Source organism: Myotis myotis, unplaced genomic scaffold, assembly GCF_014108235.1.
Source record: "Myotis myotis isolate mMyoMyo1 unplaced genomic scaffold, mMyoMyo1.p scaffold_m19_p_7, whole genome shotgun sequence".
NCBI classification, from domain to species: domain Eukaryota; kingdom Metazoa; phylum Chordata; class Mammalia; order Chiroptera; family Vespertilionidae; genus Myotis; species Myotis myotis.
In genome coordinates this window covers 11,383,684-11,402,209 of record NW_023416379.1, presented here as the reverse complement: position 1 = coordinate 11,402,209, position 18,526 = coordinate 11,383,684, and the positions used below count along the sequence as shown (strand labels likewise).

At 35.7% G+C, this 18,526-nt stretch overlaps 1 protein-coding gene across 1 annotated transcript in view; it reads right to left on the bottom strand.

The window, feature by feature from the left end:
- The window catches only part of KPNA5 (karyopherin subunit alpha 5), a 43,155-nt gene that overhangs the window by 12,191 nt on the left and 12,438 nt on the right, over positions 1-18,526 (bottom strand). The window contains exons 5-10 of the mRNA XM_036318284.1: positions 16,617-16,711; positions 15,553-15,684; positions 13,370-13,458; positions 8,357-8,456; positions 4,586-4,749; positions 1,993-2,071 (exon numbers count right to left, since the gene is read on the bottom strand). Coding sequence (XP_036174177.1) covers positions 1,993-2,071; positions 4,586-4,749; positions 8,357-8,456; positions 13,370-13,458; positions 15,553-15,684; positions 16,617-16,711 — 659 coding nt within the window. The remainder of the gene's footprint in view (positions 1-1,992; positions 2,072-4,585; positions 4,750-8,356; positions 8,457-13,369; positions 13,459-15,552; positions 15,685-16,616; positions 16,712-18,526) is intronic.

The window sequence follows — 18,526 nt, the reverse complement described above, 5'->3', positions numbered from 1 at the left end:
TTGCCAAAACCTTTCTAGTGTTGGTGTAGTAAAATGCACTCAGAGTTATGTCCTTCAAGTTTATAAATGCACTCAGAGTTTAACTGAAATAACTATTTGAAGACAATATAGCGACTGGTTAGGATCCATCCTCTAGTTTTGCCAAATGAATTGATGGGGAAAACGCGCGCGCGCGCACACACACACACACACACACACACACACACACACACACACCAAACAGCTTGAAAGTGACTAATTCCATAACTGTTAAGAAACCTTAACATGTAGAAATAAGTCTATTATTTTCATTAAAAAATTTACTGTTCCATCCTTGCCAGGGTGACTCGGTTGGAGCATCATTCTGTATACTGAAAGGTTTTAGGTTTGATTCACGATCAGGACATGTACAGAAGGCAACCAATCAATGTTCTCTCTCACATCGATATTTCTCTCTCTCCCTTCACCTCTCTCTAAAGTCAATAAACAGCCCTGGCCAGTTTTCTCAGTGGATAGAGCATCGGCCCACAGACTAAAGGGTCCCAGTTTCTATTCCCATCAAGGGCACATACTTCGGTTGTGGGCTCAATCCCCAGTAGGGGGCATGCATGCAGGAGGCGGCAGACCAGTGATTCTCTCTTATCATTGATGTTTCTATCTCTCTCTCCCTCTCCCTTCCTCTCTGAAATCAATAAAAATATATTTTAAAAATTTTACTATTACACTTTTCTTTTGTAAAGAAGTATATTCTGCTTTGTTCTTTTACATTCCTTAATAACTATCAATTACTAAGGACCAATTATTTCATAATTAAGGTATATAAATAGAACTTTTAAGGATTAAAATGAAAACAAAACACATAGATTAGAATAAAAAGTTTACTATATGGTGGCAAACAAAACAGAATATAATGTGTTACAGAGTTGAAGTTTATAGAAAGACTATCTATACCAGATCTGATGTCACTCTTGATATCACACCTTTTTTTGATATCTCACACACATAGTTAATTACCAATTCAGAAAGTGTTTCCTTGCTGTCTTTCTTTTCATTCTCATAACCTAGGTCTTCAATCCTACATAATAAAAGGCTAATATGCAAATTGTCCCTTCAGGAGTTCGACTGACTGGGAGTTTGACTGCTTGCTATGACATGCACTGACCACCAGTGGGCGGTGTGGAACAAAGGAAGGCCCTGGCCAGCAGCTGGAAGGCCCCGATCGGCCCTGATCACTGGCCAGGCCTAGGGACCCTACCCATGCACAAATTTTGTGCACCGGGCCTCTAGTCTACTATAAAAGGCCATTTCATTTCTAACCCCACTTCTAACTTATTTATAATCAATCATCCTCTCACTAACAGTTTCTTCTCCAATCAAGTTTAATGCCTCTTAAACATACCTCCATACATGTCTGGCACATAAATCTCTTCTCGTCTACTTATGTTCTCTACTTTTAAGATTTAGCTTTCATTCCAACTCCTTTGTGGAATCTATTATGATTTCTTAGTGCACTGATTTCTTCTTTAAACTTTTATAGCATTTATTGATCAATCAGCTCTCAGAAAACATATACTACCTAGGGTAATTTATGTTGTTTTAATATATATTTTTCTCTCCAATTGAATTGCAAATCTCTCAAGAGCCTAACTCAGGGGTCCTCAAACTATGGCCCACGGGCCACATGCAAATACAAATATTGTATTTGTTTCCGTTTTGTTTTTTTACTTCAAAATAAGATATGTGCAGTGTGCATAGGAATTTGTTCATGGTTTTTTTTTAAACTATAGTCCGGCCCTCCAACGGTCTGAGGGACAGTGAACTGGCCCCATGTTTAAAAAGTTTGAGGATCCCTGGCCTAACTCCTATCATGTACTTCTTCATATTGATATAGCTCTAGGATAGTACTTTCACATAGATGTATTTGAGTCTGATCACTTATTATCAAGAATATGCTTACATTATAGATGCCTATATAATTATGTTAGTTTATCTTATTAAAAAGTCTGAACTCACCTGTGTTTGAATATCATCACCAGTCACAATATTACCAACTGCTCTTAATGCAGGTGATACAACTTTATAATCATTGTGCCTAAAATAATAAAAATATTAACTTACACACTACATAGGAATTTAAAATTTACAGGAATTTGTAAAAATAGTACCCAAAAAAATCCCATATACTCTTTACCCAGAGAATCCATTCAAGTTTCACTAATTATCCCATAATTATCTCCATAATAAAGAATCTAATCTAGGATCATGTGGTGCACCCAGCTGTCAATCTCCTTTAATTCAAAACAATTACTTAATTTTTCCTTGATTTTCTTGATCTTGACTTTTTTATGAAAAAAAGCCAGTTATTTGGTTTTGTCCAATGTTTCCTCATGATTAAGACACAAGGTATATACTTTGGCTGGGATAACACAAATGCTACAGTCTTTTTATTACATAATTTTGGATAGCATATGGTATCTGTTTTGTCCATTATAGTGGCACTGAACTCTGCTTGCTTAATTAAGATGGTGTCTGTTAGATTCTCCACTTTGACATTACTATTTTTCCTTTTATAATTCAGATTTTGTGAGGAAATACTTATAGGCTATGTAAAATCCCACCCCTTAGCCCACTTTCACCAATAGTTTAAGCATCTGTTGAAGCTTAGTGTCTGGATTATTAATAATTATTAGTATTGTTGCCAATGATGATTTTCTAATAATATCATTCCAACTACATGCCTTCTCTATCTATTGACCTATGTACTTATTTTAGTGTGGACTCATGGACTCCTATTTTATTGAATAAGTTCTAATATCCTATATAATAAAAGGGTAATATGCAAATTGACCCTAACAGCAGAACAACTGGGAATGACTGGTCACTATGACACACACTGACCACCAGGGGGCAGACGCTCAATGCAGGAGCTGCCCCCTGGTGGTCAGTGTGCTCCCACAGGAGGAGCTCTGCTCAGCCACAAGCCAGGCTGATGACTGCCAGCACAGTGGTGTTGGCGGGAGCCTCTCCCGCCCCCTCAGCAGCGCTAAGGATGTCCAACTGCAGGTTAGGCCTGCTCCCCGCTGGCAAGTGGACATCCCCCAAGGGCTCCCGGGCTGCCAGAGTGATGTCTGACTGCCAGCTTAGGCCTGATCCCCTAGGGAGCGGGCCTAAGCCAGCAAGTGGACATCCCCCGAGGGGTCCCAGACTGCGAGAGGGCACAGGCCGGGCTGAGAGACGACCCCCCCCCCCCCCCCGGAGTGCACAAATTTTTGTGCACTGGGCCTCTAGTATTACTATAAATTTATTTCAATGCTCAAATCATCCCAGGTTTGAACAGTAGGAGTCCCTTCAAGTGGACTTCTGTGTTCTTTTAACATTTATTCATTCTTTGAGCAGTCATTACTTTCTGAGTATATCTTATTTTTTATCAGTCTCAGCCTTGGAATCAGCTATTTCTCCAAGAATCCTGGTTCCTGTTAATGAAGAGCAGTGTTTAAAAACCTGGGCTTTGGTGTGCTCAGCTAACAAGTATAAATGTGTCACAGCTCCCAAGCCCTTTTAAGAGAAATGCACGCGTGCGCGCACCGCCCCCCACTCCCACACACACACACACTCGCGCGCAAAATTACATATATTAGTATATTTGTTTCTAGATCTAGCTCTTTAATGCTGAAAGCCATGAGTTCACATTAGAGTCCATTTCCAACTCTAATTTAGTATCACACAAGATTTTTCTGGCTTTTTTTCCTTTCCATATTTATAAATCCATTCTCTGAGAATACGATAGTTCCTATTTTCAGAATTCCCCTGTGTATGACCCATCTTCTGATCCAGTTAGGCTGCTATGCCAAAGGGTGCTGGCTTCCACCTGCTCCAGCCTAGTTGTCTGCTCCGTTCTAGTTGATGCCATCCTCAAGTATGGGCCCTGATCCCCCCACTGGACCTGCCTGCCCACATTCTTCATGTTGGAGCCACACCCCTTTTCAGACCTCTCTTCGTCCTGCCATCTACCTTGTTTGGGCTTACCTAGTGGCTTTCTGACTGCAGAAGAAAGGAAGGAAGATAATACATGCTTTAAAATAAAGGGATGAAAAATTATAATGCCTTTTTAAAATAAGTTCTCTTAGAAGTTTTTAACTTCCTTGTATCGAAAATCTGTTCTTTTTAAAGAAGATAGTAATAGTAGCTCAGCACAGAGAAACATATTATCTTTAATACAAGTCAAATACTAAATAATTTTCACTTTTACACAGATTAATAATTGTAATGAACAATTAACTAAATTACTCATTCTGGGAGAGAAGGAACTACATCCTATACTCAGTAATATCTTACTCTAGCAGGTAACAGGCATTTCATACATACTTGTATCTCTCATTCATTAAGAGCTTAAAACTAATGAAATTCATGAACAAAATGAATAGTCCCAACTAGAGGATATAAGACACAAATTTAAGGGTCAACTTTCAGTATTATAGCTATTCTGCAAAGTGGGGTTATAGCAGCTTTTCAACCCTTCCCATATGATTCTCGAGATGTTTGAGAGGCCATTAATCTAACTGCTAAACTCACAATCATGTAATTATTAATTATAAATTATAGTTACATCAAAAGTTCCACCAATCTTCGACAGACTCCAGAATTGATGACTGCTTGAATTTTATCATTGGGTCCATCAGAGAGATAAGAAAGGGCCCAACACACATCTGCTAATACATCTGAGTCACTGCTAAACAACAATCGTGACAGAACATTTAAGCAAGGTGAAACCTGTTAGGGAAGAAAGAGGCAATATTTAAAATTTTTCTCTACCTAAAACCAAGTTTCTTTAGAAAAATATAGAAATTTGTTTTAAAACTAACATTTAATACTAGAGAAATTAAACATTCTATTGTTTTAAAATTATTATCAAATATAAACATGACACTGATTATGACTCCTATTAATCTCATACTGAATAAATTAATACTGAATTAATCTTATACTGAATCTTATACAAAAAGCCACTAGATGATAATTTAAAGTTTTTTTAAAATAATGAAATACGTATTTGGGATCCTCTGTCTATGTCTAAATCATACACAAACACACCCCAAAAATGGCACACTAAAACTGAGAGAAGTAAAAATATTCCCGTTAAGTTTTTAATGTAATGATCATGGAATATGATCCAACCTAAATGAATCCCACTTTACTTACTACATATACATTATTGGAAGTATGTATAATAATCAGTTAAGAAGTAAAAGTGTATAAAACACAAAAAGAAGTCAGAAGGGTCTTTTAATGGAAGTCACTAATAAACTACATTTCCTAATGTATTGACACCCTAAATCTTCAATTAAAAGAATACATAGACAATAGAGATTTTTAATCCTGCTAGCATAAAACTAAAACTAATTAGTTGTGAGGTGAGCAAGTCACTTCATCTCTCCGAGACTCAGTTTTCAAATCTGTGAAACAAAGAGGCTGAATTAAATAAATCCTATGATCCTTCCTCTCAAATTAGAGAGACCTAGGTTCAAACACTATTCACTAGCTGTGTGACCATGTGCAAATAACCCAATATCTCTAAACCCCAAATTCTTCACTTATAAACCAGGATAACAGAATATCGTTAAATTAGTAAGAATGCATGTAGCATCTTAGAACAATGCCTGGCATATAGTAAGCACTGAGATGTTGATTTTTTTTATTGCCATACTCAGTATTGATTCTATAGGGTGTCCCAAAATTCATGCAAGATTTGAATTTTGCTTGAGCATTAACAACAACAACAACAAAAAATAAAAGCCTAATTTTACTTGGTTTATTGAATCAGATTCTAATATCTGTTGCCCTTTGATTTCAATCCCTTCAATTTGATAAGCATTACCAAGTACCAATTATGGCCCAGGAGCAGGGACAATGAAGACCAATGAAGACCACGGCTTTGCGTATGTGCCAGCAAAGCTGTGGAGTCCATTTACCCGATGTTCTATTCCATACATAACCCTATACTGTATACTTTATGAATCAATAAAAAATTTACAATTTTTAATTATAAACCTCTGTTTTCTATCAAAATTACTTCTTGCATGAATTTTGGGACACCCTATATATTCCTTTAAGGTTTTTATTTTTTAATCAGCAACCTAACATCTCTTAGTCTCTCTTCTCAGGTAAGAGTTCTATGTTAAATGCCACAAATAAAAAGTGATGACAGCTTTTTCACATTCTAAGATTTTAGATTGATGTTCTCTTCACCTCTATTTTAAAGATTGCCAGTACATACACTATAATCTTCTGAAAGCACTTATCTTCCCTGCTGGGACCTTCCTGTAAAAATGACCCTAGGACCCAGGAACAGAAATCAGTTCACTTACAAAACAGACATGTTCATCTGTAAGTTAGGAAATAGAATCTGCACAACTGGATCCTACCCCAACAATCATGCCTTCACCCTTGCCAACCACCTCCTCTTCCTTGAACAAAGAAACGTGAGAATCAGTTCTTAAAAGCAACTGTGAACTTTTAAATTAAAAAAACTAGTGTAACTGATATATATCCTTTTAGTTATGTAAAAAACAATGAAGTGCTACATATTTCTATTTTAAGAGAGCAAACTAAAAACATTCTGCTCCACCATCTTCTCACAAACAAGGAAAATACAGAGAAATACAGGGAATTAGCCAAGTAGATATTACATGATGTTGTAGGCCAGAGGGTCTTAAAGTGGGGTCCATGAACCCCTGAGGGATTCTTGCAACATTTGGAGGTCTTTTATGCCAAAAAATTTTTTCACAATTATACTAACACATAACTGGTCTTTTTCATTTTGTTGACATTTGCATTAAAGGTACAAAAGCAATGGTGGGTAAAACTATCAGCACCTTAGCACAAATCAAGGCAGTGGTACAAAATGTACCACAGATCTTTGTATTTTTCATCTCCATACATGCAGTTAAAAGAGGGAAAGGAGCCCTGGTTGGTGTTGCTAAGTGGTTAGAGCATCGGCCCGCACACCAAAGGGTCACTTATTGGATACTGAGGTCAAGGGCACGTACCTGGCTTGCAGGTTCTATCCCCAGCCCTGGTCAGGGAGCCTGCAGAATGCAACCAATCAATATGTCTCTCTCACATCCATGTTTCTCTTTCTCCTTCTCTTTCTCTTTCTCTCTCTCTCTCTCCCTCCCTTCCCTTCTTCCGTACCTCCGTCCCTCCCTCCTTTCCACTCTAAAAATCAATGGAAAAAATATCCATTCATCTATTGATGAGCACTTGGACTACTTCCAGATCTTAGCTATTGTAGATAACACTGCTATTAACATCGGGGTGTATATATTCCTTGTGGTTGGTGTTTCGGGATTCTTAGAATATAGTCCTAGAAGTGGGATCACTAGGTCAAATGGCAGTTCCATTTTTTATTTTTTGAGGAAACTCCACATTGTTTTTCACAGTGGTTGTACCATTTTGCTAAGTTAAATAAGCCAGTCAGAGAAAGACAAATACCACATGATCTCACTTATATTTGGAATCTAATGAACAAAGAAACTGATGAACAAAATAGAACCAGACAAGGAAGTATGCAATGGGTTGATGAATCTCAATGGGAGGGTTGGGCAGGAGGAGATTAACCAAAGAACTTACATGCATATATGCATAACCCATGGACACAGACAATAGTGTGGTGAAGGCCTGAGGAAGGAGTGAGAGCAGGGAGGAGGGAGTCAGTGGGGAAATAACAGGGGACATCTGTAATACTTTCAACAATAAAGATAAACAAAAAAGAAAGAAAAAATATATAATCAAAGCTAACTGTTTAATCTACTTTTTGAGATGAAATGTGGAATTCAAAAGGAGTAAAATGGTATCCCAAAAATTTACGCACATTCTACTTTTCTAACAACATCCTACTGAAGACAATACAACTGGGATTGGGAATTTATAAATGATCTATTCTTTTAGCAGAATATTAGTAGATGGAAAAAGATATTCTAACACATAAACAGTACAATGTGAAAGCACAAGCCACTCTGGACTAGTTACTTTAATTTTATAACAGTGGACCTGAATGAATTACCTTAATTTTGTGTGGGGCTCCAATTTCCTAAGTGACAACTAGACTAGAAGGTTTCTAAAGTCAACTCTGAGATATGTAAACATCAGTGACAGTGGTTGCCTGAGGAGAGGGAATCATGGGTATGGGAGGGGCAGAAAGGAAAACTTCCTTTTCACTATATATCTCTTGATTTTGTGTATGTGCAAACATTGCTTAATCAATAAGAAAAATAGTTATTAAAATAAAAATAATTTCCATTCAATCTCTAAAAATCTATTAAAAGGAGACTTAAAAGTTTATATACACAGTTGCTTAATTTGTGTATTTTACTCATACCTTACTAAAGTTTGGAGGAGGGTTTTTGCCTCTACATAAATTTGAGAGGGCCCATACAGCATTTCTGGTTGTTGTAAGTCTGTTTGAATTTGTTAATAACCTGCCAAAGCGGAAAAAAAAAAGGAATTGTCACTTTACTTTCATTTTTCCTCTTTAGCTATTTTCTATCATAACAAAAATTCTGAATATACTTTATAAGGACTTCAAAATGAGCTGGTAAAATAGGAAAAGGTAGTTTTTCAAATTCATTATATTTCCAGAAACAAAAGTAAACATAGCATCCATTTTTAAATTTTTGAATCTATGATCCAAGTGGATTCTTATAAGACATAAAACATGTTCAAAATAAATGATGCCATGGGAAATTAATTTACTTGTCTCTTTATACTTTAAAAAGAGTATTAGATTACTTTTTTTAACTATGAATATACATTATACAAATTCAATAAGCAAGGAATGTGGGATCAAATTAAGTGAAGATAAGCTGTCGAGAAGAGATATTGCTGTGTGTGTGTGTCTTTTTTAACAAATTGTCCATCTTACTATGTTTGATATCCCCACTGCTAGAAGTATGTGTGTGTTTTTTTTTTCCAAAAAAATCCCTATTCCGCAGTGACATCAGCAAAAATGGTGGAGAAGGGAGCTCTGGGGTCCATACCTTCCCAGAAATATGGAAAAAAACTTACAAATCCTGTCAAAATCAACTTTATTCTAACTCTCAAAGGCAGTCAAAAGTTTACAATAACCAAGAAAACTTTTAACCAGGAAAGAGCTGGAATGTAGCAGGAGAGCTTTCTAGCAGTAAAATTTACCCCTACCCAATCCCCTCCCCAGTCTGGCAGCAGCCTTGGACACAAAATCTGGAGTTCCCACTATGAGTTCCTGGTTCCAAAAGGAGCTATGGAGACTTTGTTTTTAAGGAATTGTGCTTGCCTGTTTTGACCTGTCTGGGTGCTTCCTGAATAACTAATGAAAGATACTTGCCTTTGTTTTGACTAATTGGGTACTCTCGCCTTAAGATCAACAGCTAATTTCTCATAAAAAACCATAGAGGTCAGCCTGGCCAGTGTGGCTCAGTGGTTGAGTGTCGACCTATATATATTGTTTTTGTAATCCCTATTCTGCAGTGACATCAGCTCAATCCCCAGTGTGGGGCGTGCAGGAGGCAGCTAATCAATGATTCTCTCTCATCATTGATGTTTCTATCTCTCTTCCTCTCTCTTCCTCTCTGAAATCAATAAAAATATATCATAAAGCAAAAACCATAGAGGTCAGAGGCAATGCAATTATATATTTAAAATACTAGAAGAAAAAAACTGTCAACCAAGAATTGCTATCTCCCACAAAATTATTTTTTAATAATAAGGAGAAAGTAAACGATACTCAGAAAAACAAAAGCTGAAGAAATTCATTACTAGTAGATCTGCTTTGCAAGAGAAAAAGAAGTTATTTAGGTCGAAATGAAAGGACAATAAACAATAGCTCAAAACCATAAGTCCAAATAAAGAACACTTAAAATAATTACATAAACATAAAGGATGTATTATTGTATTTTTGGTTTGTAATTTTTCTTTACTTCTATACAAATTAAAGACAAATACATAAAGCAATAATTATAAATCTATATTAATGGGAACACAATTTATAATGATGTAATTTGTTACAATAACAACTTAAAGGGAGTAGGGCAGAGATGAATAGGAGTTTTTATATAATACTGAGACTAAGTTGGTATTAATTCAAACAAAGTCATTATAAGTTTAAAATGTTAATTATATTTCCCAGATTAAGCATTAAGAAAATAATCAAAGCCCTAGCCAGTGTGGCTTAGTTGGAGTGTCCTTCCTATGCACCAAAGGCTCCAGGGTTGAATTCCCAATAAAGGCACATACCCAGATTTTGGGTTCGATCCCCAGTCAGGGCGCTTACATGAGGCAACCGACCAATGTATCTATCTCTCTCCCTCTCCCTTCCTCTCTGAAATCAATAAAATATATATTTTTCAAAAAAAAATTCTAGCAAATCAGATCCAGCATTACATTAGAAAGATCATACACCATGACCAAGTGGGATTTATTCCGGGAATGCAAAGATGGTACAATATCCGCAAATCAATAAATGTGACACATCACATAAACAAATTAAGAGACAAAAATCACATAATCATATCAATCGATACAGAAAAAGCATTTGACAAAATCCAACAACCTTTCTTGATAAAAAAAAACTCTCAGCAAAGTGGGAATAGAAGGATCATACCTCAACATAACAAAGCCTTATATGACAAACCCACAGCCAACATCATATTCAATGGGCATAAACTAAAACCATTTCCCCTAAGAACAGGAACAAGATAGGGATGCCCACTTTCACCACTCCTGTTTGACATAGTACTAGAAGTGCTAGCCATAGCGATCAGACAAGAAGAAATAAAAGGCATCCTAATTGGAAAAGAAGGAGTAAAACTGTTCTTATTCACAGACGACATGATATCGTACATAGAAAACTCTAAAGATTCCTTCAAAAAACTACTAGACTTAATAAATGAATTTGGCAATGTAGCAGGATACAAAATTAACACCCAGAAATCTATTGTTTTTTTATACACCAAAAATGAACTCACAGAAAGAAAAACTAAAAAAAAATCCCATTTACCATTGCACCAAAAAAATTAAGATACCTAGGAATAAACTTAACTAAGGATGTAAAAGACCTGTACTTGGAAAACTACAGGACATTGAAAAAAGAGATAGAGGAAGACATAAACAAATGGAAGAACCGTGTTCATGGATTGGTAGAATCAACATCATTAAAATGTCCATACTTCCCAAAGCAATTCATAGATTCAATGCAATCCCCATTAAAATAGCAATGGCATATTTCACAAACCTAGAAAAAACTCTCCAAAAATTCATCTGGAATAAAAAAAGACCCCAAATAGCCACAGCAATCCTGAGAAAGAACAAAGTTGGAGGGATCACAATACAAGATATCAAGCTATATTACAAAGCCACCGTTCTCAAAATTGCCAGGTACCAGCAGAAGAACAGACATATACTAGCAGACCAATGGAACAGAACAGAGAACCCAGAAATTGACCCAAGCCAATATGCTCAATTAATATTTAACAAAGGAGGCAAGAGCATACAATGGAGTCAAGACACCCTCTTCAATAAATGGTGCTGGGAAAATTGGACAGATACATGCAAAAAGATGAAACTAGATCACGTACTTACACCATACACAAAAATAAACTCAAAATGGTTAAAGGACTTAAATGTAAGACGGGAAACCATAAAAATCTTAGAAGAATCCAATGGCACCAAAATATCAGACAAATATTATAGCAATATCTTTACTGATACAGCTCCTAGGACAATGGAAACTAAGGAGAAAATAAACAAATGGGACTACATCAAAATAAAAAGCTTCTGCACAGCAAAAGAAACCATCAACAAAACAACAAGAAAGCCCACTGCATGGGAGAACATATTTGCCAATGCTATCTCAGATAAAGGCTGAATCTCCAAATTTTACAGGGAACTCATAGAAATACAACTTAACAAAAAGAAGATAAACAATCCAATTAAAAAATGGGCAAAGGACCCAAGTAGACATTTTTTGAAAGAGAACATATAGAAGACTGAGAGACATAAGAAAACATTCTCAAAGTCACTAGCCATCTGAAAGATGCAAATCAAAACAACAATGAGGTATCACCTCACATCTGTCAGAATGGCTATAATCAACAAACAACAAGTGCTGGATAGGATGTGGAGAAAAAAGGAACCCTCGTGCACTGCTGGTGGGAATGCAGACTGGTGCAGCCACCGTGGAAAACCATATGGAGATTCCTCAAAAAATTAAGATGGAACTCCCATTCGACCCAGTAATCCCACTTCTGGGAATATATCCCAAGAAACCAGAAACACCAATCAGAAAGGACATATGCACCCCTATGTTCATAGCAGCACAATTTATAATAGCTAAGATTTGGAAACAGCCTAAGTGCCCATCAACAGATGAGTGGATTAAGAAACGGTGGTATGCCCAGCCGGCGTGGCTCAGTGGTTGAGCATCAACCTATGAACCAGGAGGTCACAGTTCGGTTCCCATCGGGGCACCTGCCGGGCTTGCAGGCTCAATTCCCAGTGGGAGGGATGCAGGAGGCAGCCGATCAATGATTCTCTCTCATCATCTCTCTTCCTCTCTCTCTAAAATCAATAAAAATATATATTTTTTAAAAACTGTGGTACATCTATACAATGGAATACTATGCTGCTATAAAAAAGAAGGAACTTTTACCATTTGCAACAGCATGGATGGACCTGGAGAGCATTATGCTAAGCAAAATAAGACAGTCAGAGAAAGATAAATATCACATGCTCTCTCACACTGATGTTTCTCCCTCTGGGATATAATGAACAATATAAACTGATAAACAAAAGCAGATCCAGAGACAAACACACACTGAACAGACCATCCAACCTCAAAGAAAAGGTGGTGGTGGTGGGGTAGCGGGGGGGGGGGGGGGGGGAGGAGGTGGGGTAAGAGATCCACCAAAGGACTTGGATGCATGCATATTAGCATAAGCAATTGTCACGGACACTGAGGCGGTGGGGCTTGTCCTGGGGGGCAAGAGTGGCGGGGGACGAGGGGTCAATAGGAGAAAAGGGAAACATATGTAATACTTTAAACAATAATAAAAAAGAAACAAAAACAAATAAAATAAAATAAAAATACTACTACATACCCTTTTTTGTAGAGTAATTATTTAACACAGTAAACATCAAATAAGCAATGACCACTGTGAAGTATGGATTAGGAAAACATCCTAGTAAAGGACATATATTTTTTCTAATGTTTTCAAGCGATTACAGGCATGGCTAAATATAGCCAAATTTAAAAACATTTCTTAAAAACTTAATTGTAAGTACATAAAAATGTAGTTATAATAAAGTTTCTTTTCCAAAAGTAGTATTACTTCAATTGTGACTAATTTAAAGTACTTACTCTAAAAGAGGTGGAAGTATTTCACAGTTCAAAACAAAATCTCTGCATTCTGCATTGTCACCAGCAATATTACCAAGTGCCCAAACAGCCTCAGAAAAAGAAAAATATTGTTATAACAATATCATAAATAAAATGCTCCCTCTTAACACGAGGTTTTAGTACAGAAGGAACAAAGTTTTCCAGATGTTAAAAAAAATGCTAGTGCCCTAGCTGGTTTGGCTCAGTGCCCTCGGACTGAAGGGTCCGGTGTTCGATTCCTGGGTTGCAGGCTCCATCCCCCGCGCAGGAGGCAGCCAATCAATGTGTCTCACATTGGTGTTTCTCTCTCTGTCTCACCTCTTCGCTTGCACTCTCTCTTAAAAAAATCCATGGAAAAACATCCTCGGGTGAGGATTAACAAAAAAATTAAAAAATGCCAGTAGGACAGTAAGAAAGAAAACCTTTAAGTGTTATTTAATTAAACTGAAGGACAGTACATTTTTAAATTTTTTCTTACATACTACTGAAATGTTTATACTATTCTATAAAGAAATACCAATCTTCAAGAAGAGACAAAATATATCTAAATAGATTTTCCAATTACATAAACTAGAAGTTTGCTCCTATTACAAGGAAATCCACTCACTGGGAAGAAACTGATTTGTAAAAGAAGGGAAAGTCAAAGCATAGAAAAGTTAGGTAAAGCTAATAAGAGAAATAGCTTGGACTGATCCTTGACAAAAAGTGTAGAATCAGTCCAGGTTCATTATATTTTTTAAATAAATGGCAGTAAGAGATCAAATTTTTCATTTGTTATATTTCAATTAGATGAGAAATTATGCAAATGTGAATTATCATTTTATTATATTCTCACGCTCCCACAGAGGGAGCGCCGCTCAGCCAGAAGCCAGGCTCACAGCTGGTGAGCGCAGCCACGGTGGCGGGAATGTCGTACACGGGCGCCTCTAGTTTTATTATATTCTCATTTCAAATTCTTCATATAAGCACAAAATTAGACATAAGTTACTTTTTTAATTGGGAAAATTTTATAGTTAAGGTTTAAAAGCATGAGTTAATATCTTTAACATCTACTTCAGTGTGTGTATGTGTTTTTAAGAAAACTCTTTTAAAATAATGACATTTTCCCTCTGTGCAGTCTAATATTCTGTTGGTGAGGATATCAATTGGTATAACTTTTTGGGGGGTCAACTTTGAAATATGAAATAAAAACTCTAAGAAGTTTTCTATTGACAGGGTAAAGTCATTTTTCCCTAATAAAATAATTATGAGGCACATAAAAACTAATATATAACAATGTTATCACAATATTAATAATACTAATAAACTAGAAATAACTCCAATGTATAATTGAGAAATGAATTTCTTGAATGGATGAATAATCAGTAAAATTTTCTTTGAATATAATTAATTCCATAAGAATAAGCTCCCAATATTAGTGTTAAGTGGGAAAATATAAATATATATGTGATCAATTTGCATTAAAAGGATTTAAAACAAAATATCAACACATTTTATTTTGTTTGGATGGCACAAATTTTATGTTTAAAATTTTCCTCGTACAACAACTATTAAGAATTTATTCATAAAGTTTATTTTTAAATGGTTCTATTCTAAATCAAGTAATGTTTTTAAAAAGGAACAACAAGCCTGACCGGTGTGGCTCAGTGATTGAGCATCAACCCAGGAACCAAGAGGTCACAAATTCGGTTCCTGGTCAGGTTGCAGGCTCAGTCCCTAGTAAGGGGTGTGCAGAAGGCAGCCGATCCCTCTCCCTTACTCTCTCTCTCTCTAAAAATCAATAAAAACATATTTTTAAAAAAGAAACAACCAAAATAATATATGTTCTTGCAAAGAATAAGGAGTCAGAACAGCGCAGGTTTAAAATTTGGTTCAGCCATTACTGTGACTTTGGGTAAATTACTAACTTTCTGGGTCTCAGTATGCTCTTTTATAAATGGGTATCGTACTTCCTTATAGCTGAGATCACGTTTATAAATAACCAGGATGATGTCTGAGACAGTTAATTTTCCTTTCCAACTTGACATGACGGAAATCACTGTATTTTTAACAAATGCAATACACAGGAAATTTAGTAAAAATAAAATTCAAATCATAATCACCAGTGGTACTTTCATGAGAAAATTAAAAATCTAATAAATATAACAGTTCAAATAGAAACTTACCTGTTCTTGAACATCTTCATGCTCTGAATTTAGAAGTTTGATAAAAATTGGAACAGCCCCTGTTTCAATCACTACCTTGGTATGAAGAAAAGTTCCAGACGCTATATTAGTTAATGCCCATGCAGCCTCAAACTAAAGAAAAATAAAAGTAGAATAAATGAAAGCACCAAAGAAATGTCAGAAAAAGAAAGAATGGAAGAAGAGTGGAAGTAAAGACTTAGTGGGACAAGTCTGAGATATGGACAGCCTTATAATTAATAAGATTAAATTTGAAATCAGATTTCACAGAAAAAAATAAACCTTAATTTTTAAAAAGAACTCTCAATCGAGGAAAATAAGAACTGAGAAAAATATAATAAAAATTTACAACTAATGAACCATAAGTGAACACATTTGAATTTATAATTCACAAAACTCTTAATGTCTATTAGAGAGCCAGATGTTCTAAAGCAAGCAGTTTAAAATTAATGACACACTACTTAATAGAAAAATATATTTATGAAAACTTAGAACTATAAAAAGTAGTTTTGTTTCCCTAGTGATCATCTAGTCCCAACCTTCTCATTTAAGAAATAAGAAAATTAGAAGTCCAGAGATTTAGGTGATTTGTTCAAGGTTAAAGAGTTCACTATTGACAAGGCCACAAGTAGGACCTCTGGTATTCTTTTAAGCAGCAGAGCCTCTGAGAAGTTAGTTAAATCAATTCACTTAGAATCTGTATATACTTATATGTGATGGATTTATAACAAAAACAACTGAGAAAATTCAATCCATGTCTCCCCCCAAAAAAACACAAAAAACTAAATGACCTGCAAATCAACAGGCAAACTAAGGAGTAACAATTAAGTTATTAGGAATGACTTTATAAACTTTTCCCAAAATTACTAACAGTTCCTAGAAGACAACCATGACCATGATAAGACAAGTGATACCACCTTTTCCTTTCGTTGCCAAGTACTCACGGAAGCTGACAATATATTCAGTACTGCAGAAGCTGCTTTCACTAAAAATTTCAATCATGTCATTTCTAGAAAGCAATTAAGAACAAAAACTATAGAACTCACTTGTAAAGTACAATTTTCATTTCTTTCAAGAAATTTCACAAATCTCTGTACAACTCCAGGTTTCTGTATAACTTGATCAATTGGTGGATTAGGTTCTAAAAATTAAAAAAAAATTAAGTTATTACATAGACAAAAACAGACAATGATCTGGTGTCTGTGTCAATTAACAGGCACACAAAATAATTCTTTCTTAGGTTTCACTGACCAAGTTTAAAATTCTAGCTGGATATAACTGAAGAAAACATATGTTCTTATAATTGCAATGTTTACTGAAAAGCGAATTCTTTTTCAATAACTATAATAACAAGAAAATTTAGAAAAAGGGAGGTGAGGGCAGGTGGGAGTGGGCAAAGGGGGGAGAAACAGGGACAGAAAGAGACCATGCTTGGGGCAATGGGTGCACGACGCAGGGTGCTGATGATGTTTTATTGAGTTGTACACCTGAAACTTGTATGGTGTTATGAACCACTGTCCCCCCAATAAATTCAATTTAAAAAAGATGAAAAATAGATAAATGAATAAGTAAATTTATGTGTACAAATATTTAAATTTAATAAGTTGAAGGCTATTAAGGAGTTCACCTTTACAACACGGGAGCTACTTTAATCCAATACTCAAAATACCAACTGAGAAATAATGTTTCCACTAATTCTTTATAATCATACCCACATTTCCAGGGATATCTCCATATTAGCCATGAATTGCCTAATGTCTCATTTTCTCAGGGTACTATTTATTATTTACATAAATGCTATTGGACTATCTAGAATTCTTGATAAATTTTCATGAAATGCAGAGGGCTTTTGAGAATCATAAAATATTTAAGAAATTTTAAAACAAAGGCATTCAGAATTAAAATAAACATATCTCAGTTACTCCAATCTAAGTACCAAGAACTCTTTCCTTTCCCTTACTTCAGCAAAAAGTAGACCCTAGGCTTCTCCAGGAACTTCTCTGTTGATGCTCCTTCGGGTTGGTTTTCTCCCTGTTATCTACTTTCTTTCTAGAAAATTTACCTGTTAATTCACCTGTCCCTTGTGATTATCATTTGTGATCATCCATAAATCTAACCCCCATAACTGAATTCTTCTCTTTTAGATTCTAGACCACATTTTAAGTGTCTTTTGCCCCATTTCTTATTCTCAACTTCTTTAAAATGTAGCATAACCAAAACCAAACTCATAATATCACTGCTTATACCTTCCCCTTGCCCTATACCACTACCCAAATTTGTCTATCACTTAGTAATCTGTCCATCTATTATTCACAGAATAAAAAACCTCATTTCTACTTTTGACTCCTCCTTTTCTTCTAAATTCTGGTGTTGGGTTGCATTTCCAATCATAAATAACTCATATATACATGTTAAAATATTGTGTTTAATCAGTAGAATAAATAAAGTGTAACCATAAAAGAGCTGTATAAATCCTGTCATGATATAGAAAAAACTCTATTATTACATTTTAAATCAGTGTAAATCTTAGAAATCATGTTCTCAATTGTTAAGGAAGGTTTATTTAGGAATGGGTTTCTTTCTCCCTTCTCTTCTTTTTTCTACAAATTTTCTGTCCTTTTCATTTGTTCAAAAACTACTTTATTTCTGCCAAGCTAGTAAAGCCATAAACATAAAGTTTTTGTTTGGGTGTTCTAAATGAAAAGTCTGAAATCTTCAAAATGTAAATTCTAGATCCTAGCTTAAACTATAATTATAGCTATAAAACATCAACAGGATAAAACAATACATTTGCCTCCACAGCCATGAGCCTGGCTCTGGTTGACCGGCGCTCCCCCTGTGGGAGCGAACTGACCAACAGGGGGCAGCTCCTGCATTGAGCATGTGCCCCCTGGTGGTTAGTGCACGTCATAGCAACTGGTCAACCGGTCGACTGTCTGCCCCCTGGTGGTCAGTG